Source organism: Erinaceus europaeus, chromosome 5 (genome assembly GCF_950295315.1).
Source record: "Erinaceus europaeus chromosome 5, mEriEur2.1, whole genome shotgun sequence".
In the NCBI taxonomy this organism is placed as follows: domain Eukaryota; kingdom Metazoa; phylum Chordata; class Mammalia; order Eulipotyphla; family Erinaceidae; genus Erinaceus; species Erinaceus europaeus.
This window is the reverse complement of record NC_080166.1, coordinates 46,558,019-46,576,482: the sequence shown is the minus strand read 5'-3', so window position 1 is coordinate 46,576,482 and position 18,464 is coordinate 46,558,019. Positions and strand designations below refer to the sequence as shown.

General features: G+C 39.6%; 1 protein-coding gene across 3 annotated transcripts in view; it reads right to left on the bottom strand.

Annotated features, from left to right (window-relative positions):
- Positions 1 to 18,464, bottom strand: part of ADAMTS6 (ADAM metallopeptidase with thrombospondin type 1 motif 6) — a 313,675-nt gene that overhangs the window by 272,617 nt on the left and 22,594 nt on the right. For all 3 annotated transcript variants that reach the window (XR_009549950.1, XR_009549949.1, XM_060191274.1), the window contains exon 4: positions 12,837 to 13,005. Coding sequence is in view for 1 of the 3 variants with exons in the window: in XM_060191274.1 (XP_060047257.1) it covers positions 12,837 to 13,005 (169 nt within the window). In the remaining 2 variants the exon portion in view is untranslated. The remainder of the gene's footprint in view (positions 1 to 12,836; positions 13,006 to 18,464) is intronic.

The window sequence follows — 18,464 nt, the reverse complement described above, 5'->3', positions numbered from 1 at the left end:
AGAGGGGAGTCGGGCGATAGCACAGCGGGTTAAGCACAGGTGGTGCAAAGCACAGAGACTGGTGTAAGGATCCCGGTTCCAGCCCCGGTTCCACACCTGCAGGGGAGTCGCTTCACAAGTGGTGAAGCAGGTCTGCAGGTGTCTATCTTTCTCTCCCCCTCTCTGTCTCCCCTCCTCTCTCCATTTCTCTCTGTCCTATCCAACAACAATAACATCAATAATAACTACAAAAATAAAAAACAACAAGGGCAACAAAAGGGAATAAATAAATAAGTATTTTTTAAAAAATTCTAGAAGGCCCAGGGTATGGCTCAGTGGGTAAATGCAGTGGGCAAAGCACATGTTTTACTTTGCATGAGGCATTAAATTTGATTCCTGCACCATATGGAAGCTCTGTGGACAGAATCAAAGGAACTTCTAGATGGTAAAGTGATGTTTTTATCTGTATATGTCCCAAAACACAGAACGTTAAAAAAATTGGGAAACCAGAGAGATACACCTAGGAAGGGATCTGCTTTGCCATGTGTACAACCCAGGTTCAAGTCCGGGGTATGTCACATGTGAGTACTACAACATTAGGAGTACCTTCAGCGCTGTGTTTGTTCTCTCTCTCTCTCTCTCCGCCCCCCCCCCCCCCCCCGTTCTTTTCCCTTTTCCCTCCCTCTCTCCCTCTCCACCTCCCTCTCCTATCTGAAAAAATATGAAAGGACCAGTGAACCCTTAGCAATGACCAGAAAGAACTGAGGATACAGCATAATGGCTATGCAAAAAGCCTTCTGTGCCTGAGGCTTCAAAGTCCCAGGATCAATGACCAGCACCACCACTATAAGCCAGAGTTCAGTAGTGCTCCAGTAAAAATAACTAACTAAATAAATAAATAAAACTTTAAAAATAATTGGGCTAGGGAGACTACACAGTAGTAGTCACAAAACTCTGGGTTTGTTTTCTGGTACTATATTACTAATTAATTAGTTAGTTAATTAAAGTTATTTATTTATAAAAACATCTAGAAGGAGTCGGTGGCTCAGCGGGTTAAGCGCACGTGGAGCAAAGCGAAAGGACCAGCGTAAGCATCCGGCAAAGGCTCCCCACCTGCAGGGGAGTCACTTTACAAGTGGTGAAGCAGGTCTGCAGGTGTCTGTCTTTCTCTCCCTCTCTGTCTTCCCTCCTCTCTCTATTTCTCTCTGTTGTATCCAACAACAACATCAATACCCACAACAATGTTAAACAAGAACAACAAAAGAGAAAATAAATAAATAAAACTAGAGATTTAATTTTCTAAATGGTCTAAGAAGGCTCTTATAAAGATCACAACCTTGGGTGGTCCAGAAGGTGGCGCAGCGATTAAAGCATTGGACTCTCTATCATGAGGTCCTGAGTTCGATCCCTGGTAGCACATGTACCAGAGTGATGTCTGGTTCTTTCTCTCCTTTCTCATGAATAAATAAAAAAAAAAATCTTTAAATTAAAAAAAAATAGCATAACCTTGGGCCAGCAAAACAGTTCAGTTGGAAAAATAGTTCAGGGCACTGCTATCCTTTACCTCATTGAAGGAAGTTCTATGCTATGTTTTCTCTCTCCCTCGTTTGAGGTGTGTGTGTGTGTGTGTGTGTGTGTGTGTGTGTGTGTGTGTGTGTGTGTGTGTAGTTGGACGGGAATATAATTCACTAAGACAATTACATGCCTTACCATGAGCAAGGCTCTGTGTTGAAGCCCACAGAGGAGCACCATGACACCAGCACTAGAGGAAGCTCCACAGTTAGTGCTGTGGTGTCTTTCCTCTCTGTGTTTCTCTTTCCTTTCTCCCTCTCTATCTGAAATAAAATAAGTGATAAAGTGAGACTGAGAGCAATGTTTGAGGTACATGGATCACAAAAATTTTCAACTTCTTGGCTTTTAAATTTTTAGTAATATCAGCATCAGTTCCATCTGACTCCAATCCCTTGAGTATGATTATACATTTTTTTTGGTTATGTGTGGGGCTTGGTGTCTGCACTACGAATCCACTGCTCCTGAAGGCTATTTTTCTCATTTTTTTGCCCTTGTTGTTGTTGTTACTGTTATTGTTGCCATTGCCGTTGTTGTTGGATAGGACAGAGAGAAATCAAGACAGGAGAGGAGGACAAAGAGGGTGAGAGAAAGAAAGATAGACACCCCCCAGAGCCATATACAAATTTAATGCAATACCCATCAAAGTTCCACCAAACTTCTTTAAGAGAATAGAACATACACTACAATCATTTATCAGGAACCTGAAAACACCTAGAATTGCCAAAACCATCTTGAGGAAAAGAAACAGAAATGGAGGCATCACACTCCCAGATCTGAAACTATATAATAAAGCAATCATCATCAAAACAGCATGGTACTGGAACAAAAATAGGCACACAGACCAGTAGAACAGAATTGAAAGCCCAGAAATAAATCCCCACAACTATGGACATCTATTCTTTGATAAGGGGGCCCAAAGGATTAAATGGAAGAAGGAGGCTCTCTTCAATAAATAGTGCTGGGAAAACTGGGTTGTAACATGCAGAAGAATGAAATTGAGCCACTTTATCTCACCAGAAACAAAAATCAACTCCAAATGGATCAAAGACATGGATGTCAGACCAGAAACAATCAAATACTTAGAGGAAAACATTGGTAAAACACTTTCCCACCTATACCTTAAGGACATCTTTGATGAATCAAACCCAATTGCAAGGAAGACTAAAACAGAAACAAACCAATGGGACTACATCAAATTGAAAAGCTTCTGCACATCCAAAGAAACTATTAAACAAACAGAGAGACCCCTCACAGAATGGGAGAAGATCTTCACATGCCAGACATCAGACAAGAAACTAATCACCAAAATATATAAAGAGCTCAGCAAACTTAGCACCAAAAAAGCAAATGACCCCATCCAAAAATGGGCAGAGGATATGAACAAAACATTCACCTCAGAGGAGATCCAAAAGGCTAACAAACATATGAAAAACTGCTCTAGGTCACTGAGTGTCAGAGAAATGCAAATTAAGACAATACTAAGATACCACCTCACTCCTGTAAGAATGGCATACATCAAAAAGGACAGCAGCAACAAATGCTGGAGAGTCTGTGGGGACAGAGGAACCCTTTTGCATTGCTGGTGGGAATGTAAATTGGTACAGCCTCTGTGGAGAGCAGTCTGGAAAACTCTCACAAGGCTAGATAGACATGGACCTTCCATATGATCCAGTAATTCCTCTCCTAGGCTTATACCCCAAGGACTCCACAACACCCAACCAAAAAGAGGTGTGTACTCCTATGTTCATAGCAGCACAATTCATAATAGCTAAAACCTGGAAGCAACCCAGGTGCCCAACACCAGATGAGTGGCTGAGAAAGCTGTGGTATATATACACAATGGAATACTATGCAGCTATCAAGAACAATGAACCCACCTTCTCTGACCCATCTGGGACAGAGCTAGAAGGAATTATGTTAAGTGAGCTTCTTCTTCTTCTAGTGTTTGCCCTTCTTCCATAGCCAGTCAACAGCGTCAGGTTGAAAGCTGTCAGGAGCTGCTTGTTGCTGGCTTTGAAAGTGACTGGGATCCATGTGGATTCAGTCGGCTAGGAAGGATCGTCAGTTTCCCCAATGAATGGGTACTCACGGGATGCACCACGAGTATCCATTCATTGGGGAAACTGACGATCCTTCCAAGCCGACTGTTAAGTGAGCTAAGTCAGAAAGATAAAGATGAGTATGGGATGATCCCACTCATCAACAGAAGTTGAGTAAGAAGATCTGAAAGGGAAACTAAAAGCAGAACCTGACCAAATTGTAAGTAGGGCACCAAAGTAAAAACCCTGTGGTGAGGGGTAGACATGCAGCTTCCTGGGACAGTGGGGGCTGGGAGTGGGTGGGAGGGATGGGTCACTGTCTTTTGGTGGTGGGAATGGTGTTTATGTACACTCCTAGTAAAATGTAGTCATATAAATCACTAGTTAATTAATATGAGAGGGTGAAAATTAATTGTATGTCTCAAAGTTTTTAAAACACAGACTGAGTCTTTTTAATATATAGGCTGTGTATTTGACTCTCTCAAAAGCCTAGACCAAGTAGATCAGAAGCAACCAATAGCACAGCTATATACAAGATACTGGGTACTGTACAGAAAACCCTAACAAAAGGACTTTTCAAAGTTAACCCAATTACCAAATAATGTGATGATAACATTAACATTGTCTTTTTGAACCCTAAGACAGCAGGAACCTCACATCTCCACTATAGAGCCTCTACTTCCCCCAGTCCTGGAACCTTTGGATAGGGCCCACTTTCCCGTATGCCTCTCCCAATCCATATCAAATAATATTGCATCTGCCGATCACAACCTAACCAACACAACGATTGCCACCTCAACATGCTTCAGCTCAGAGTGTGTCCAGAGACTTCAGGTATGGAATGACAACCCTTCAGCTTCATTACTCGGGTGAGACCTTTCCTTTCATAGTATACTCTAATTCCATTTCAGGTGGTTCACTTTCTAACAAAGTCCCAAAACCTAGATATACACCAGTTTCTGTGAGAGAGAGCATATGTTCACATGTATCCATAAACTACTGAAAAATATATACCTGAAAGCAGAAGTACACTAGAGTTTGCAGTGAGTACCCCCCTAACACTTCCTCTCCACTATTCCAAGCTTTGGGTCCATGATTGCTCAACAATTTGTTTGGCTTTATATGTTAACTCTCTTTTCAGTCACCAGGTTTCAGATGCCATCAGGATGCTGGCCAGGCTTCCCTAGACTGAAGACCCCACCAATGTGTCCTGGAGCTCCGCTTCCCCAGAGACCCACCCTACTAGGGAAAGAGAGAGGCAGACTGGGAGTATGGACTGACCAGTCAACGCCCATGTTCAGCGGGGAAGTAATTACAGAAGCCAGACCTTCTACCTTCTGCAACCCACAATGACCCTGGGTCCATGCTCCCAGAGGAATAGAGAATGGGAAAGCTATCAGGGGAGGGGGTGGGATTTGGAGATTGGGTGGTGGGAATTGTGTGGAGTTGTACCCCTCTTACCCTATGGATTTGTTAATTTATCCTTTCTTAAATAAAAATAAATTAATAAAAAGAAAGACACCTGCAGACCTGCCCGTGAAGCATCCCCCTTTCAGGTGGGGGAGCCAGGGGATTGAACTGCAATCCTTGCACAGTGACCATACTTTTTATGGCTAAAAATAAATACTTGAAAATATGGGTCAGGGATAGATAACATAGTGGTTACAAAGAGACTCTCATGCCTTAGGCACAGATGCAACTCCCCTCACCATTATAAGCAAGAGCTGATCAGTGCTCTGGTTTAAAAGGGAAAAAAATGGTTGATTACACATTTTACAATGCGCAAGTACCAGAGTTCGAGCCTATGGTCCTCATCTGCAGGAGGGAAGCTTTGCAAGTGGTGAAGCAGTGTTGCAGGTGTCTCTCTATCTCTCTTCCTCCCTACAATACCCTTCTTTTTCAATTTATGACTATCTTTATCTAAAATTTTTTATTAAAAAAATTAATTAAAAAGAAAAGCACAGCGTGTTAAGCACACATGTTGCAAAGTAATAGGACCAGCATAAGGATCCTGGTTCTAGCCCCCTGCTCCCCACCTGCAGGGAGGTTGCTTCACAAGTGGTGAAGCAGGTCTGCAGGTGTCTATCTTTCTCTCCACCTCTCTGTCTCCCCTCCTCTATCCATTTCTCTCTGTCCTATCCAACAACAATGACATCAATAATAATAACAATAATAACCACAATAATGGTAAAACAACAAGGGCAACCAAAGGGGAAAAATAGCCTCCAGGAGCAGTGGATTTGTGGTGCAGGCAAAGAACCCCAGCAATAACCCTGGAGGCAAAATAATAATAATAATAATAAGGGCCAGGTGGCGGCTCACCTGGTTGAACACACATGTTACAGTGCACAAGGACCCAGGTTTGAGCCCCCGGTTCCTACCTGCAGCGGGAAAGCTTTGTGAGTGGTGAAGCAATGCTGCAGGTGTCTCTGACTCTCACCATCTCTATCACCCCTTCCCTCTCAATTTCTGGTTGTCTCTACCCAATAAATGAGATAATAATAAAGACTCTTTTTAAAAAAGAAAATGGAAATTCTTTATGAAATCTACCAGACAGTATATACAAATATATACACACAGACTGAATTAGTAAAAATTGACAGAGATAAGATCTTCAGTTTCTTTTAAAATTTAAATTAATCCAGCATAGCCAAATCATTACAAAATATCTAAATCCTGTAGCTGCTTATTAACTACTTAAAGTTAAGACTGATGATCCATAATTGATATGTTATTAAGTCTGAAATGGAATACTTAATGGACTTGTTTCAAGTGAGGTTGCTTTATTTCAAAAGTATCTTCAGAAGACACTGAGTAGTCTGAAGAGGCTGGAGTAGCAGTAGGAAGGCCCCGTGCTGACATCAGGGAACAGAGAACTGACCAGGAAAATCAGGAGAAGAACTACACCTCGGTGGTCTAGCAGTGGGGCTGTATAGTGGGAGCCTTTACACACTGTTCTCCTGATGAGAACATGGTGAACAGTTGCCTTAGAACCTACAGACTATAAACGGGACTTGTTTGGAAACTCACAGGGCCTAGCAGTGCTGCCCGGCTGAGCAAAGAAGCTGATTTAAGCCTGGAGCTTGGATCCTTAGGTGTGTGAGTCTCTTTGCATAACCACTGTGCTATCTCTTCCCCACCCTGCTTTATCTCTTGGTCAGGAGTGAGTGATTAAGCTAAATTTTAAATTTATAGTTTAAAATCCCTCAGGTTCCCATAGCCTACAGGGAAGAAAATGAATAAAAGAAGTTCTTAACAGCCTCTGTGCTCCAACTCAAGGATTGAAATAATATTGAAACAACTATCAATTTCTACAACTGTGAACCCTTTAAGTACCTTACTTAGATACAGGTCAATCCAGGCAAGAGTGATCAGTAATTTGAAAAGAACTGAGAAAGAGACCTCATAACATACTATATAGAATGGTTAAACCAATAAGAAAAAATTTTAGAGAAATGAACCAGGAAAAGAGTCCAGCTAAAAGCCCCCTGAAGGATGAACCACAAAATAGTGACATTAACACCCAAATACTTGTTAAGGAAATAGTAACAGGAGTGAGCAAAGAGTTTGAAAGGATTGTCATCAGAAATGCAGAAACAATAAATGAGAGTCTGGAAGAAAACACTAATTATCTCAAGGTTATTAGAGAGCTGGAAGCTGAAAAAGCTGAGCTAAGAACACAACTAGCAGAACAAGCTAAAACAGTATCAGAACAGGGTAATAAAACAGATGAACTACAGAAAACAATACAGGGGAGAAAGAATAGAATAAATGAGGTCAGAGACAGAATTAGCAAGATCGAGGATGAATTAGAGACATCTAAAAAGGAAGTAAGAGGGAGTCAGGTGGTTAAGCACAGCAGGTTAAGCACATGTGGCACAAAGCACAAGGACAGGCATAAGGATTCTGGTTTGAGCCCCCAGCTCCCCACCTGCAGGGGAATCACGTCACAGGTGGTAAAGCAGGCCTGCTGGTATCTATCTTTCTCTGCTCTTCTCTGTCTTCCCCTCCTCTCTCCATACCTCTCTGTCCTTATGACGACGACATCAATAATAACAATAATAACTACAATAATGAAAAACATCAAGTGCAATAAAAGGGAAAATAAAAGAAAAAAAATTTTTTAATGAAGTGAGAGATCTCAAAAAGAGATCAAGAGATACTGAAAACAACAACAAAGACATATGGGATGACTTCAAAAGAAATAACATATGCATTATTGACTTACCAGAGGAAGAAAGAGAGGGAAAGGAAGAAAGCATTTTTCAAGACATAATAGCTGAGAACTTCTCTAGTCTAGACAACATAAAAGATATAAAGGTTCAAGAAGCCCAGAAGGTTCCAAACAGAATTAACCCAGAATTAAAGACACCAAGACACATCATATTTAGAATGGAAAGGAATAAGGATAAAGAAAAGATCCTAAAGGCTGCAAGCAAAAAAAAAAAAAAAAAAAGTCACCTACAGAGAAAAACCCATAAGATTAGCAGCAGACTTCTCCACATAAAACTACAGGCCAGAAGAGAATGGCAAGATATCTATCAAGTGCTCAGTGAGAAAGGCTTTCAACCAAGACTATTGTATCCTGCTAGGGGGTCATTCAGACTAGATGGAGGCATAAAAACCTCAGACAATCAACAGTTGAAAGAATCAACTATCACCAAGCCTTCCCTGAAAGAAGTTCTTAAAGGTCTCCTATAAACAGACCACCATAAATATGTCATATATCAGAACATTCTAAAAATCTAAAATAATGGCGTTAAAATATCTTCAATATATGATATCAATAAATGTCAATGGCCTGAATTCACCTATTAAAAGGCACAGAGTAGGAAGATGGATCAGAAAACACAACTCAACAATATGCTGTCTACAGGAAAGCCACCTAACTCAATAAGAATACTCCCTTCCAGCTTCTATGAAGGTAACATCACTCTGATACCAAAAGCAGACAGAGACACAATCAAAAGAGAAAACTACAGGCCATTATCTCTGATAAACATAGATGCTAAAATATTGAACAAACTTCTAGCCAACCAGATACAGCAGTATATTTAAAAAAATTGTTCATCAATTTTATAGCAGCTTCCTTCCCTTCACATTGCTGGTTTTTCATAGACTGACCCTGAGTAGTTCATAGACTTTACAGACTGTTGCCCTGGCCATTAGATAAAAGAAAAGGGGGAGATGCTGGGATATTGTGCAGATGCAGTCACATCTGCCATGTTGTCCCCTCAGGCTATTGCTAGTTCCCGTGAGAGTTGGGACATTCTCAGAGCACCTGTTCCACCATGTTGTGCCCTCAGGGCATTGTCTATTCCCCCCCCCCCCCCCGCCCCGCAATGGTTGCGGTACTCTGGTTGCTACTCCCCCTTCCATTCTCACGAACAAGAGTTGTTATCCTGTCTTGGAGTGCTATGGCTACTCCTCCCCCTTCCCATTCTCACGAGGGCTGCTCCCATAAAAGCCCTTCTTCTTCCGCACCTCTCTCTCTTGCCAGTGCTTCACTTCAGTGTTTAGACGCAGGAAAGGTTACTGCGTGAGGCGGCCATTTTCGCTACCTCCATGTAGCCCAACCTGTTTCTCTCGCACCCAACTCTGAGGTGCCAGTGCAAATAAAGATTTGTGTTTCCTCTTCAAAAAAAAAAATTGTTCATCATGACCAAGTGGGCTTTATCCAGGGATGCAAAGTTGGTTTAATATATGTAAATCAATCAATGTGATCTACCACATCAAAGAAGCAAGACCAAAAACCACATGGTCATATCAATAGATGCATAGAAAGCCTTTGATAAAATACAATATCCCTTTTTGATCAAAACACTACAAAAAATGGGAATAGATGGAAAATTCCTCAAGATAGTGAAGTCTATACATAGCAGTCCTACAGCCAACATCATACTCAATGGTGAAAAACCCTCAGATCAGGTACTATGCAGGGCTGCCCATTATCACGATTACTATTCAACATAGTGTTGGAAGTTCTTGCCATAGCAATCAGGCAGGAGCAAGGAATTAAAGGGATACAGATTGGAAGAGAAGAAGTCAAACTCTCCCTATTTGCAGATGACATGATAGTGTACATAGACAAACCATCAGCACACAGAGAGAGAGAAGGAAAAGGAGAGGGACATATGGAGGTAGCTTTGATGTCATGAGTGGTTTAGAGGGAAAGAGAGGATTGAATCAGGAAAAGAAGGGGTAACTTTGTACAAATGTGGACAGATAGTTGTAGAGAAGATGGTTGTCCCATGTCTACAACTTTAGGGGAAATGTGGTGGATTGCAGTTGGGAGAGTGAAGATTCAGGACTCTGGTGGTGGGAATGGTGAGGATTCAAACCCCTGTCAAAGTGTAATTCTGTATTTAAAATAAATAAATAAGGCAAAAATAAAATAAAGAAAAACCTAAAGAATCCAGCGAGAAGCTTTAGAAATCATCAGGCAATACAGTAAGGTGTCAGGCTATAAAATTAACATTCAAAAGTCAGTGGCATTCCTCTATGCAAACACTAAGGTAGAAGAAGTTGAAATCCAGAAATCAATTCCTTTTACTATAGCAACAAAAACAATAAAATATCTAGGAATAAACCTAACCAAAGAAGAGAAAGGCTTGTATACTGAAAATTATGAGTCATTACTCAGAAATTGAAAAAGACACAAAGAAGTGGAAAGATACTCCATGTTCATGGGTTGGAAGAATTAACATCATCAAAATGAATATACTACCCAGAGCCATCTACACATTTAATGCTATCCCCATCAAGATCCCAAGCACATTTTTTAGGAGAATACAAAAAATGCTACAAATGTTTATCTGGAACCAGAAAAGACCTAGAATCACCAAAACAATCTTGAGAAGAAAGAACAGAACTGGAGACATCACACTCCCAGGTCTCAAATTATATTATAGGGCCATTGTCATCAAAACTGCTCGGTACTGGAACATGAATAGACACACTGACCAGTGGAATAGAATTGAGAGCCCAGAAGTAAGCCCCCATACCTATGGACATCTAATCCTTGAAAAAGGTGCCCAGACCTTTGGCAAAAGCAGAGTCTCTTCAACAAATGGTGTTGGAAAAAATGGGTTGAAACATGCAGAAGAATGAAACTGAACCACTATATTTCACCAAACACAAAAGTAAATCCCAAGTGGATCAAGGACTTGGATGTTACGCCACAAAATATCAGATACTTAGAGAAAAATATTGGCAGAACTCTTTTCTGCATAAATTTTAAAGACATCTTCAATGAAATGAGCCCAATTACAGAGAAGACTAAGGCAAGCATAAATCTATGGGACTACATCAAATTAAAAAGCTTCTGCACAGCAAAAGAAACCAGTACCCAAACCAAGAAACCCCTCACAGAATGGGAGAAGATCTTTACATGCCATACATCAGACAAATGGCTGATAACCAAAATACATAAAGAGCTTGCCAAACTCAACAGCAAGAAAACAATTGACCCCATCCAAAAATAGGGAAAGGACATGGACAGAATATTCACCACAGAAGAGATCCAAAAGGCCCAGAAACACATGAAAAAATGCTCCAAGTCTCTAATTGTCAGAGAAATGCAAATAAAGACAACAATGAAATACCATTTCACTCATGTGAAAATGCCATACATCAGAAAAAGTAGCAGCAACAAATGAGGTTGTGGGGTCAAAGGAACCCTCCTGTACTATTGGTGGGAATGTAAGTTGGTCCAACCTCTTTGGAGAGCAGTCTGGAGAACTCTCAGAAGGCTAGAAATGGACCTACCCTATGATCCTACAATTCCTCTCCTGGGGATATATCCTAAGGAACCCAACACACCCATCCAAAAACATCTGTGTACACATATGTTCTTAGCAGCACAATTTGTCATAGCCAAAACCTGGAAGCAACCCAGGTGTCCAACAATAGATGAGTCACTGAGCAAGTTGTGATATATCTACACAGTAGAATGCTACTCAGCTATAAAAAAAATGGTGACTTCACTGTTTTCAGCCGATCTTGGATGGAGCTTGAAGAAATCATGTTAAGTGAAATAAGTTAGAAACAGAAGGATGAATGTGGGATGATCTCACTCTCAGGCAGAAGTTGAAAAACAAGATCAGAAAAGAAAACACATGTAGAACCTGAACTAGAGTTGGTGTATTGCACCAAAGTAAAAGACTCTGGGATGGGGGGGGTGGGGAGAATACAGGTCCAAAAAGGAAGGCCTAGTGGGGGTTGCATTGTTATGTGGAAAACAGAGAAATGTTGTGTACAATCTATTGTATTTACTGTGGAATGTAAAACATTAATCCCCCAACAAAGAAATTTAAAAAAAAAAAAGTAAAGGACTTTAGGGCAAGAGTAATTTGAGTATCAGTACTGGAGAGATAGGATAATACAATGATTATGCAAAAAGACTTTAGTGCCTGAGGCTCCCAGATCCCAAATTCAAAACCCAGCAACATCTTAAACTAGAACTGAGCAGTGCTCTGGTAAGAAAAAAAAAAAAAAAAATTAAGGATCAAAGGATTGAGATGTCTTCCTTTTGTTGTTGTTGTTTTACTTTTGTCATTAAATTTGTTTATTTATTTATTGGAAACAAACAGTTAGAAATTGAGAGGAATGGGAAGACAGAGAGGGAGAGAGACAGACAGATGCTGCAGCCCAGCTTCATCACTTGCAAAGATTTCCCCCTGTAGATGGGGACAAGAAGCAAGAGGTCCTTGTGCATTGTCACATGCATTACTCAACCAGATGTGCCACCACCTGGCCCTGAGATATCTTTCAAAATGTGTTGAAATCTTCAAACATCTTTCCAAAAGAAAATGATCATGAAGAATGTCATATTATGGGGAAAATTATTATCACAATAAACAGCTAGATATTTGAATCATTTTAGTTACATAGAGCCAGATTTTGTTACAAATTTTTAAATTTTGTTTTTATTTACTTTTATATGAGCAGAAGAGAGGTCAGAACACAGTCCAGCTCTGGCATATGGTTGTGCCAGAGGTCAAATCTGAGATTTCAAGCATGCAAGTGCTGTGGCCTAATGTACTACACAGACTTAATTTTAAGGATTTCACAAAGACCTTCCAAATTGAGTTAGCACTATTGAGCATGACAATATTTGAGGAAAACTATAGGTATTATCAATCTAGTCTTTCCGATTTCTATCTACTCAAATTCCTACCTATGCACCAGGGAAAAAAAATAAAATGTCAGTACAGGATATTTTCTCTAAGTCACACACTCACTCACCTGAAACCCCACAGTGAGAGTGATCATACAAATGCCGTTGCTGAAGGGTAGATTTTTTGTAAATAACATGAGGATGACCATTTTCATAGCTAAAATGTTTAGAATCCTCTGTGGTATTCTTTAATGGTTCAATAAAATATTCTTCATCTTCTGTAGCAATAACACCATGCTAAAAGAAAAAGAAACAAAAATTTACCAAGAAGCTTCATCTTCAAGGTTATCATTATTATCCAGAATCAAGTATGAATTGGTATCTCTCCCAAAATGAAGTTTAAAAGAATGTAGACAAAAATTTAGTGAATTTTCTGCACACCACAAAATATGCAAAATTTCCTCTTCTGGAGCAAGGCACTGGTGCAACCAGTACAGTATACATATTACTACATGCAAAGACCCAGGTTCAAGCCCCTAGACTGGGAGAGGAGCTTCACAAGTGGTGAAACAACACTGCAGGTTCCTCTCTTTTCTCTCATTCTCTATCTTCCCCTTCCCTCTCAATTTCTGTATCTATGAAAAAGGAAGGGGGAAAAAAGAAGAGAAAGGAAAGAAAGAGCAAGGGAGACAACAAAGAAGGGAAGAAGGGAGGAAGGGGGATGGAAGGCAGGAAGGGAGGAAGGATGGATGGGAGGGAAAGAGAATGTCCACCAGGAGAGGTGGATTCATTGTGCAGGCACCAAGCCTCAGCAATAACCATAGTAGCAGTTAGAAAAAAAAAGTCGCTCCTTTTAAAAGGATATTCAAAAGGGCAAGAAGATAATACACCCTTTGGACATCTGCCTAGCCATGCATAAGACCTTGTATTTAAGCTGTGGCACCACACTGGAGCACCATGGACAGCACCAGGTGGAGCTCCTTGGATGACAGGGCGGTACTGTGGTCCTTCCTCTTTCAAATAAAGAATGAAAAAAGTGGCGAGGGAAGCCCCACTATGGAAGTATGTTGTATGTGTGAGTTCATTACTCAAGGCCACATTTTGAAAAACATTTTTAAGGAAGTTTCAATGCTTCTACATGTTATGCACATACATTATTTCTTCTATTCTGCAAGGTAGCAGAGACTTCTATCTGTTTACTAAGATACATGTCCTTTCCAGTTAACACAACTTAACTATATCCTCTGTATTTAGGTAGAGCTTTGTCACTGAATTTTGGCTAAAAGAAAGTAGACGAAAGTCAATTATCACTTTTCTAGTAGAGTGGGAAAGCCTCCTTAGTAGAATTCTGCATTCTTCTTCTCCACCTTAACTGGATGGAGAAAACTTCAAAGAGATAGAAGGGTGGAAATCAAAAGGGCAAGAAGATAATACACCCTTTGGACATAGGTCGATGATACCTATTACCATGAGCAAAGACCCGGGTTCAAATGCCTGCTCTCCACCTGCAGGAGAGAGAGTTTCAGGAGTAGTAAAGCAGATCTACAGACTTCTTTCTTTCTTTCTCTCTTTCTTTCTTTCTTTTTTTCTCTACTTTCTTCTTTCTTTCCTTCTTTCTTCCTGTCTCCCCCTTCTCTCTCAATTTTTCTCTCTCCCATCTAATAAAAAAGAAAGGAATGGGCATTGGCAGGCCAATCCATACCCTCAGCCTGTTTCTATCTTTCCCTAGTAGGGTAGAATTCTGGAGAGGTGAGATTCCAGGACTCATTGCTGAGGTCACTTGCCTAGGGGAGTTGCGGAAAAGTAATTACAAAAGCCAGAACTCACACCTTTTGCACCCCCAAAAGAATTTTGGTCCATACCCCCAGAGGGGGAGAGTTGTTAGGGTAAAATGCTCAGAGGGCTCTGAATCCCAATTCCATCAGGACCTGGAGAAAGAAGAGGAAAAAAGGAAGGACATTTGGAAGTAGCAAGAGGAAGGAGGTGTGACTTAGAAAGGAAGAGAAGGCAGGACCATAGAATAAATGGGCAATTTAGATAGATAGATAGATAGATAGATAGATAGATAGATAGATAGATAGATAGATAGATATAGAATAGTCAACACATATCTGTGACCTTGGGAGAACTACTACAATTTTCAGTGGAGGGAATGGGGACACAGGACTCTGGTGGTGGGAACAGTGTGGAATTATAACCCCATTAGCTCATAATTTTGTAAATCAATATTAAATCACTAATAAAATTTTTAAAAATTAAAAAGAAAAACGACTGCAGAAGTGTTGGATTTGTAGCTGTAATGCAGGCACAAAGCCCCAGCAATAACCCTGGTAGAAAGAAGGAAGGATAGTGGGGAGAGGAGGAGAAACTAAAAAAAAAAAAGGGAAAACAGAAAGAAAAAGAGAAGGAACCTGGGCAGGTTAGATAACTCACTTGGGGTGGTGCCTGCTTTGTCATGTGCATGGCCTAGTTACCAGTATGACCCCAACTCACCACACTGGGGGAAGCTTTGGTGCTGTAGTGTCTCTTCCTCTCTCCCTCTGTTTCTCTTCTTCTTCTATATAAAAAAGTTGGCCTAATGCAGTGAAACCATTACAATAGACAAAAGAAAGAGAAAGAGAACCTGCATCCCTGAATAGCTTCATGAAAAATTGTCCAATGTAAACTCTAATATAAAGGGGAAATAAAACTTTTAAATAAAATCTGCTGATATTTTACAGCTTGTAGTCCAATACATGTCCTTTATTAATATATATCCAGCACAACCATCTCTATCTCCATTTTGCAGATGAATTAAAAGGCTCAGAGATTAAGAGCCCACCTAGTATTTTACAAAGGTAAATAATGGTGCTAGAATACAAGCAAAGCTCTGCTCTTCACTTATTGCCTTAAGCCTATTACTTAAGCCAAGTCATTTTCAGATTAATCACAGTGCCTTTTATAACTTCCCTCTAATCCCCCTGGAATAACTTCACCCATCTCTGAGCTTCAGTGGAGTTCATTATTGGCATCACTTACTTTTAATTAATTCCACACTGTTTTGCAGCATCTCAAGTCTTGAAGCTATATTTAATTTGGTATAACTTTTCAACTGTGTGTTTTATCTTCCCAAATACACTATTTCCTTTCTTAAGGGAGAAGGCTCTGCTCCTTATATCTTTATCAATTACAGTCATAGAACATATCTCACATGTAATATGCAGACAAAGTAAGTTTTCTGATTAAAAGATTGGAGATAATAAAAGTTATCTGCATCAGAAATAATAACTTCCATTCATGTCTAACAGTATTTTCCAAAGCATAGTATAGGTAAAGACTACTCCTAATCCAACTAATTTACCCTGTAACACTGGATAAAACATGAATTCCCTGGGTGTATTTCCTCAGCTGGAAAAAATGAAAGGGTTGGTATAAATTAGTGGTTTTAAAAAAAGCACTCTGGGAAACCCTGAGGGTTCCATGAAAGTACCCTCAGGGAACTGACCCAGACAACAAAGAAAGGGATTCCTGGGTTTAGAATCAACTGTGCTTTTTATTAATCTACATATTAAGTGTCCACAAAACATTTCCTTCAGGGGAAAAAGCTTTGCTACTTTAATAAGACCAAAAAAAGAAGAAGAAGAAGAAGAGGAAGAAAGAAAGAAAGAAAGAAAGAAAGAGAAAAGAAGAAAGACCTGAAAAACTCTGATCCAGATAATCCCTTTGAATGTAAACTTCTATTCCTCTGTTTAGCAAAATTTGTGTTAAGTACCACATGATTGAAAAGAAAGACAAAACATAATTAGAACTGCTTTAACTTACAGATGAACTGGAGCCACCTACACGAAATGAACTAAGGAATGCAAAAGCAACAACAAAAGCAGCCATTGGTCTCTACATGTTATCTTTACCATTTCTAATTTTAAGGATAACAATCTGCTACTTCAAATGCAAATATTAATAGTAATAACATAATATGCTATTTAACAAATTCTGATCTGTGAGCATGAATTACCTTACCAGGAAAATTGACAATATGATACTAAATTGGTCTTTGTTGTGGTAAAAAAGAGAGCATGAGAAGGGACTGTAGGAAGTGGAGTTGTAAATTCTGCAGAGGAAGGGTTTAGCAAGCATTAAAGTCATCTCACACTGGACTATGGGAAGAAGGATGTCGAAAGGTCCCAGACAAGAAACTCAGGCGCTTGGTGGGGAAGAGTCAGAGGTCCAGTAAATAAAATCTTTAATTTCAAGAACAGAAAGACTTTGAAAAGGCAATCCAGAGATTTTATGTGTCAGGTCTTTTGTAAAATTTATTTTCATTCCATCTTAATAACTGTCTGAAGTAAGTCCTACTTACTACTTTAAAGATGACAAACGAAGACTAAACACAGTTAAGTAACAAATTCATTCAACTGATTTTGGAACCTGGACTCTTAGACATATCCTCTGAGGGTTGTAATTGACTTGATTTATTCATTTACCAAGTATGTTTTTTGAGAGTCTGTTACATGATGGGCACTGTTCTAGGCGGTAGGGACACAATTATGAACAAAAATAAGTTCTAGCTCTCTCACAGAGTTTTTGTTCTGGTGGAAAGAGAGAAAAAAAACATGAATCTATCAAGATGGTACTCCTTCCCTACAGTCCTCTGGAGTGTTTGTTGCTTTCTCTCTTCCATACTTCCGACAGAACATGGAAGAAGGACTTTTATTTTATGAAATGAAAAAAATCTGTTTATCTCTGGAATAGAGAGAAAGAATTTAGAGCACCATTCTGGTATACATGATGCCAAAGATCAAACCCAGGCAAGAAGTCAGAGAGACGGCTCACTGCAGAGGGTGCATGTGTGCAAAGACTTTTTTTTTTTTGAAAGAATTCCAAATGCAACTAAACTATTAACCACAGATGAAGACAACATAAAGTCACTTTGAAATAAGCAAAGACTCAAAATCTTACATCCAAGACACCTTTTCTGAGGTAATTACTAGAAGATGTTCTTCAACAGAACCAGATGGAAGTTCAGAAAGAAACTCCAGGAATAAAAGAAATCTTAACATGGTACTAATAACTTTGTCCCTTGACTGGCACAAGGGTTGAGACAATGAAACTACTGTTAAAGAAGCAGAGAGTAGCCTAGAAGGTAGTGATGGCTTGAGCTCTTGCACAAGGGTGAGGCCCTGAGTTTGATCCCCATTATCACATGTGCCAGACTGATGGGCTCATTCTCCCTTTTCTCCTATTAATTTATCTTTCATGAAAAAATAAAAATACATAACTGGTCTTTAAAAAAGTATAATTAGAAAATAATCACAGTGTCTGCATTGAAAACTATATCAGAATAATTAAAGACAGAATTGATTAATAACGGTGACCTGCAAAAAGTGGTATTTGGGGCAGGAGTAGATAGCATAATGGTTATGCAAAGAGACTCTCATGCTGGAGGTTCTGAAGTCCCACAATGAAGTCCCACATTCCCCATACCACCATAAGCCAGAGCTGGGCAATGCTCTGGTTAAAAAAGAAAAAAAGAAAAAGAAAAGTGGTATTTTTTGTTGCTATTTTTGTTGTTGTTTATGTATTCTACGTGACAAAAAATATATAGCAGCTACAAAATAAGAGTAAAGAGGAGGGTTAATTTGGACATTTATGTAGTCTCAAATTATCTTCTCACAAATTTCTTAATAAACACCAAGGGGAAATAGTAACTTTAATAGAAAAACCTGGCCGTGTACTTTCAACAGAGAGCAATTAAAACAGAAAGGAGCTAGCAGATA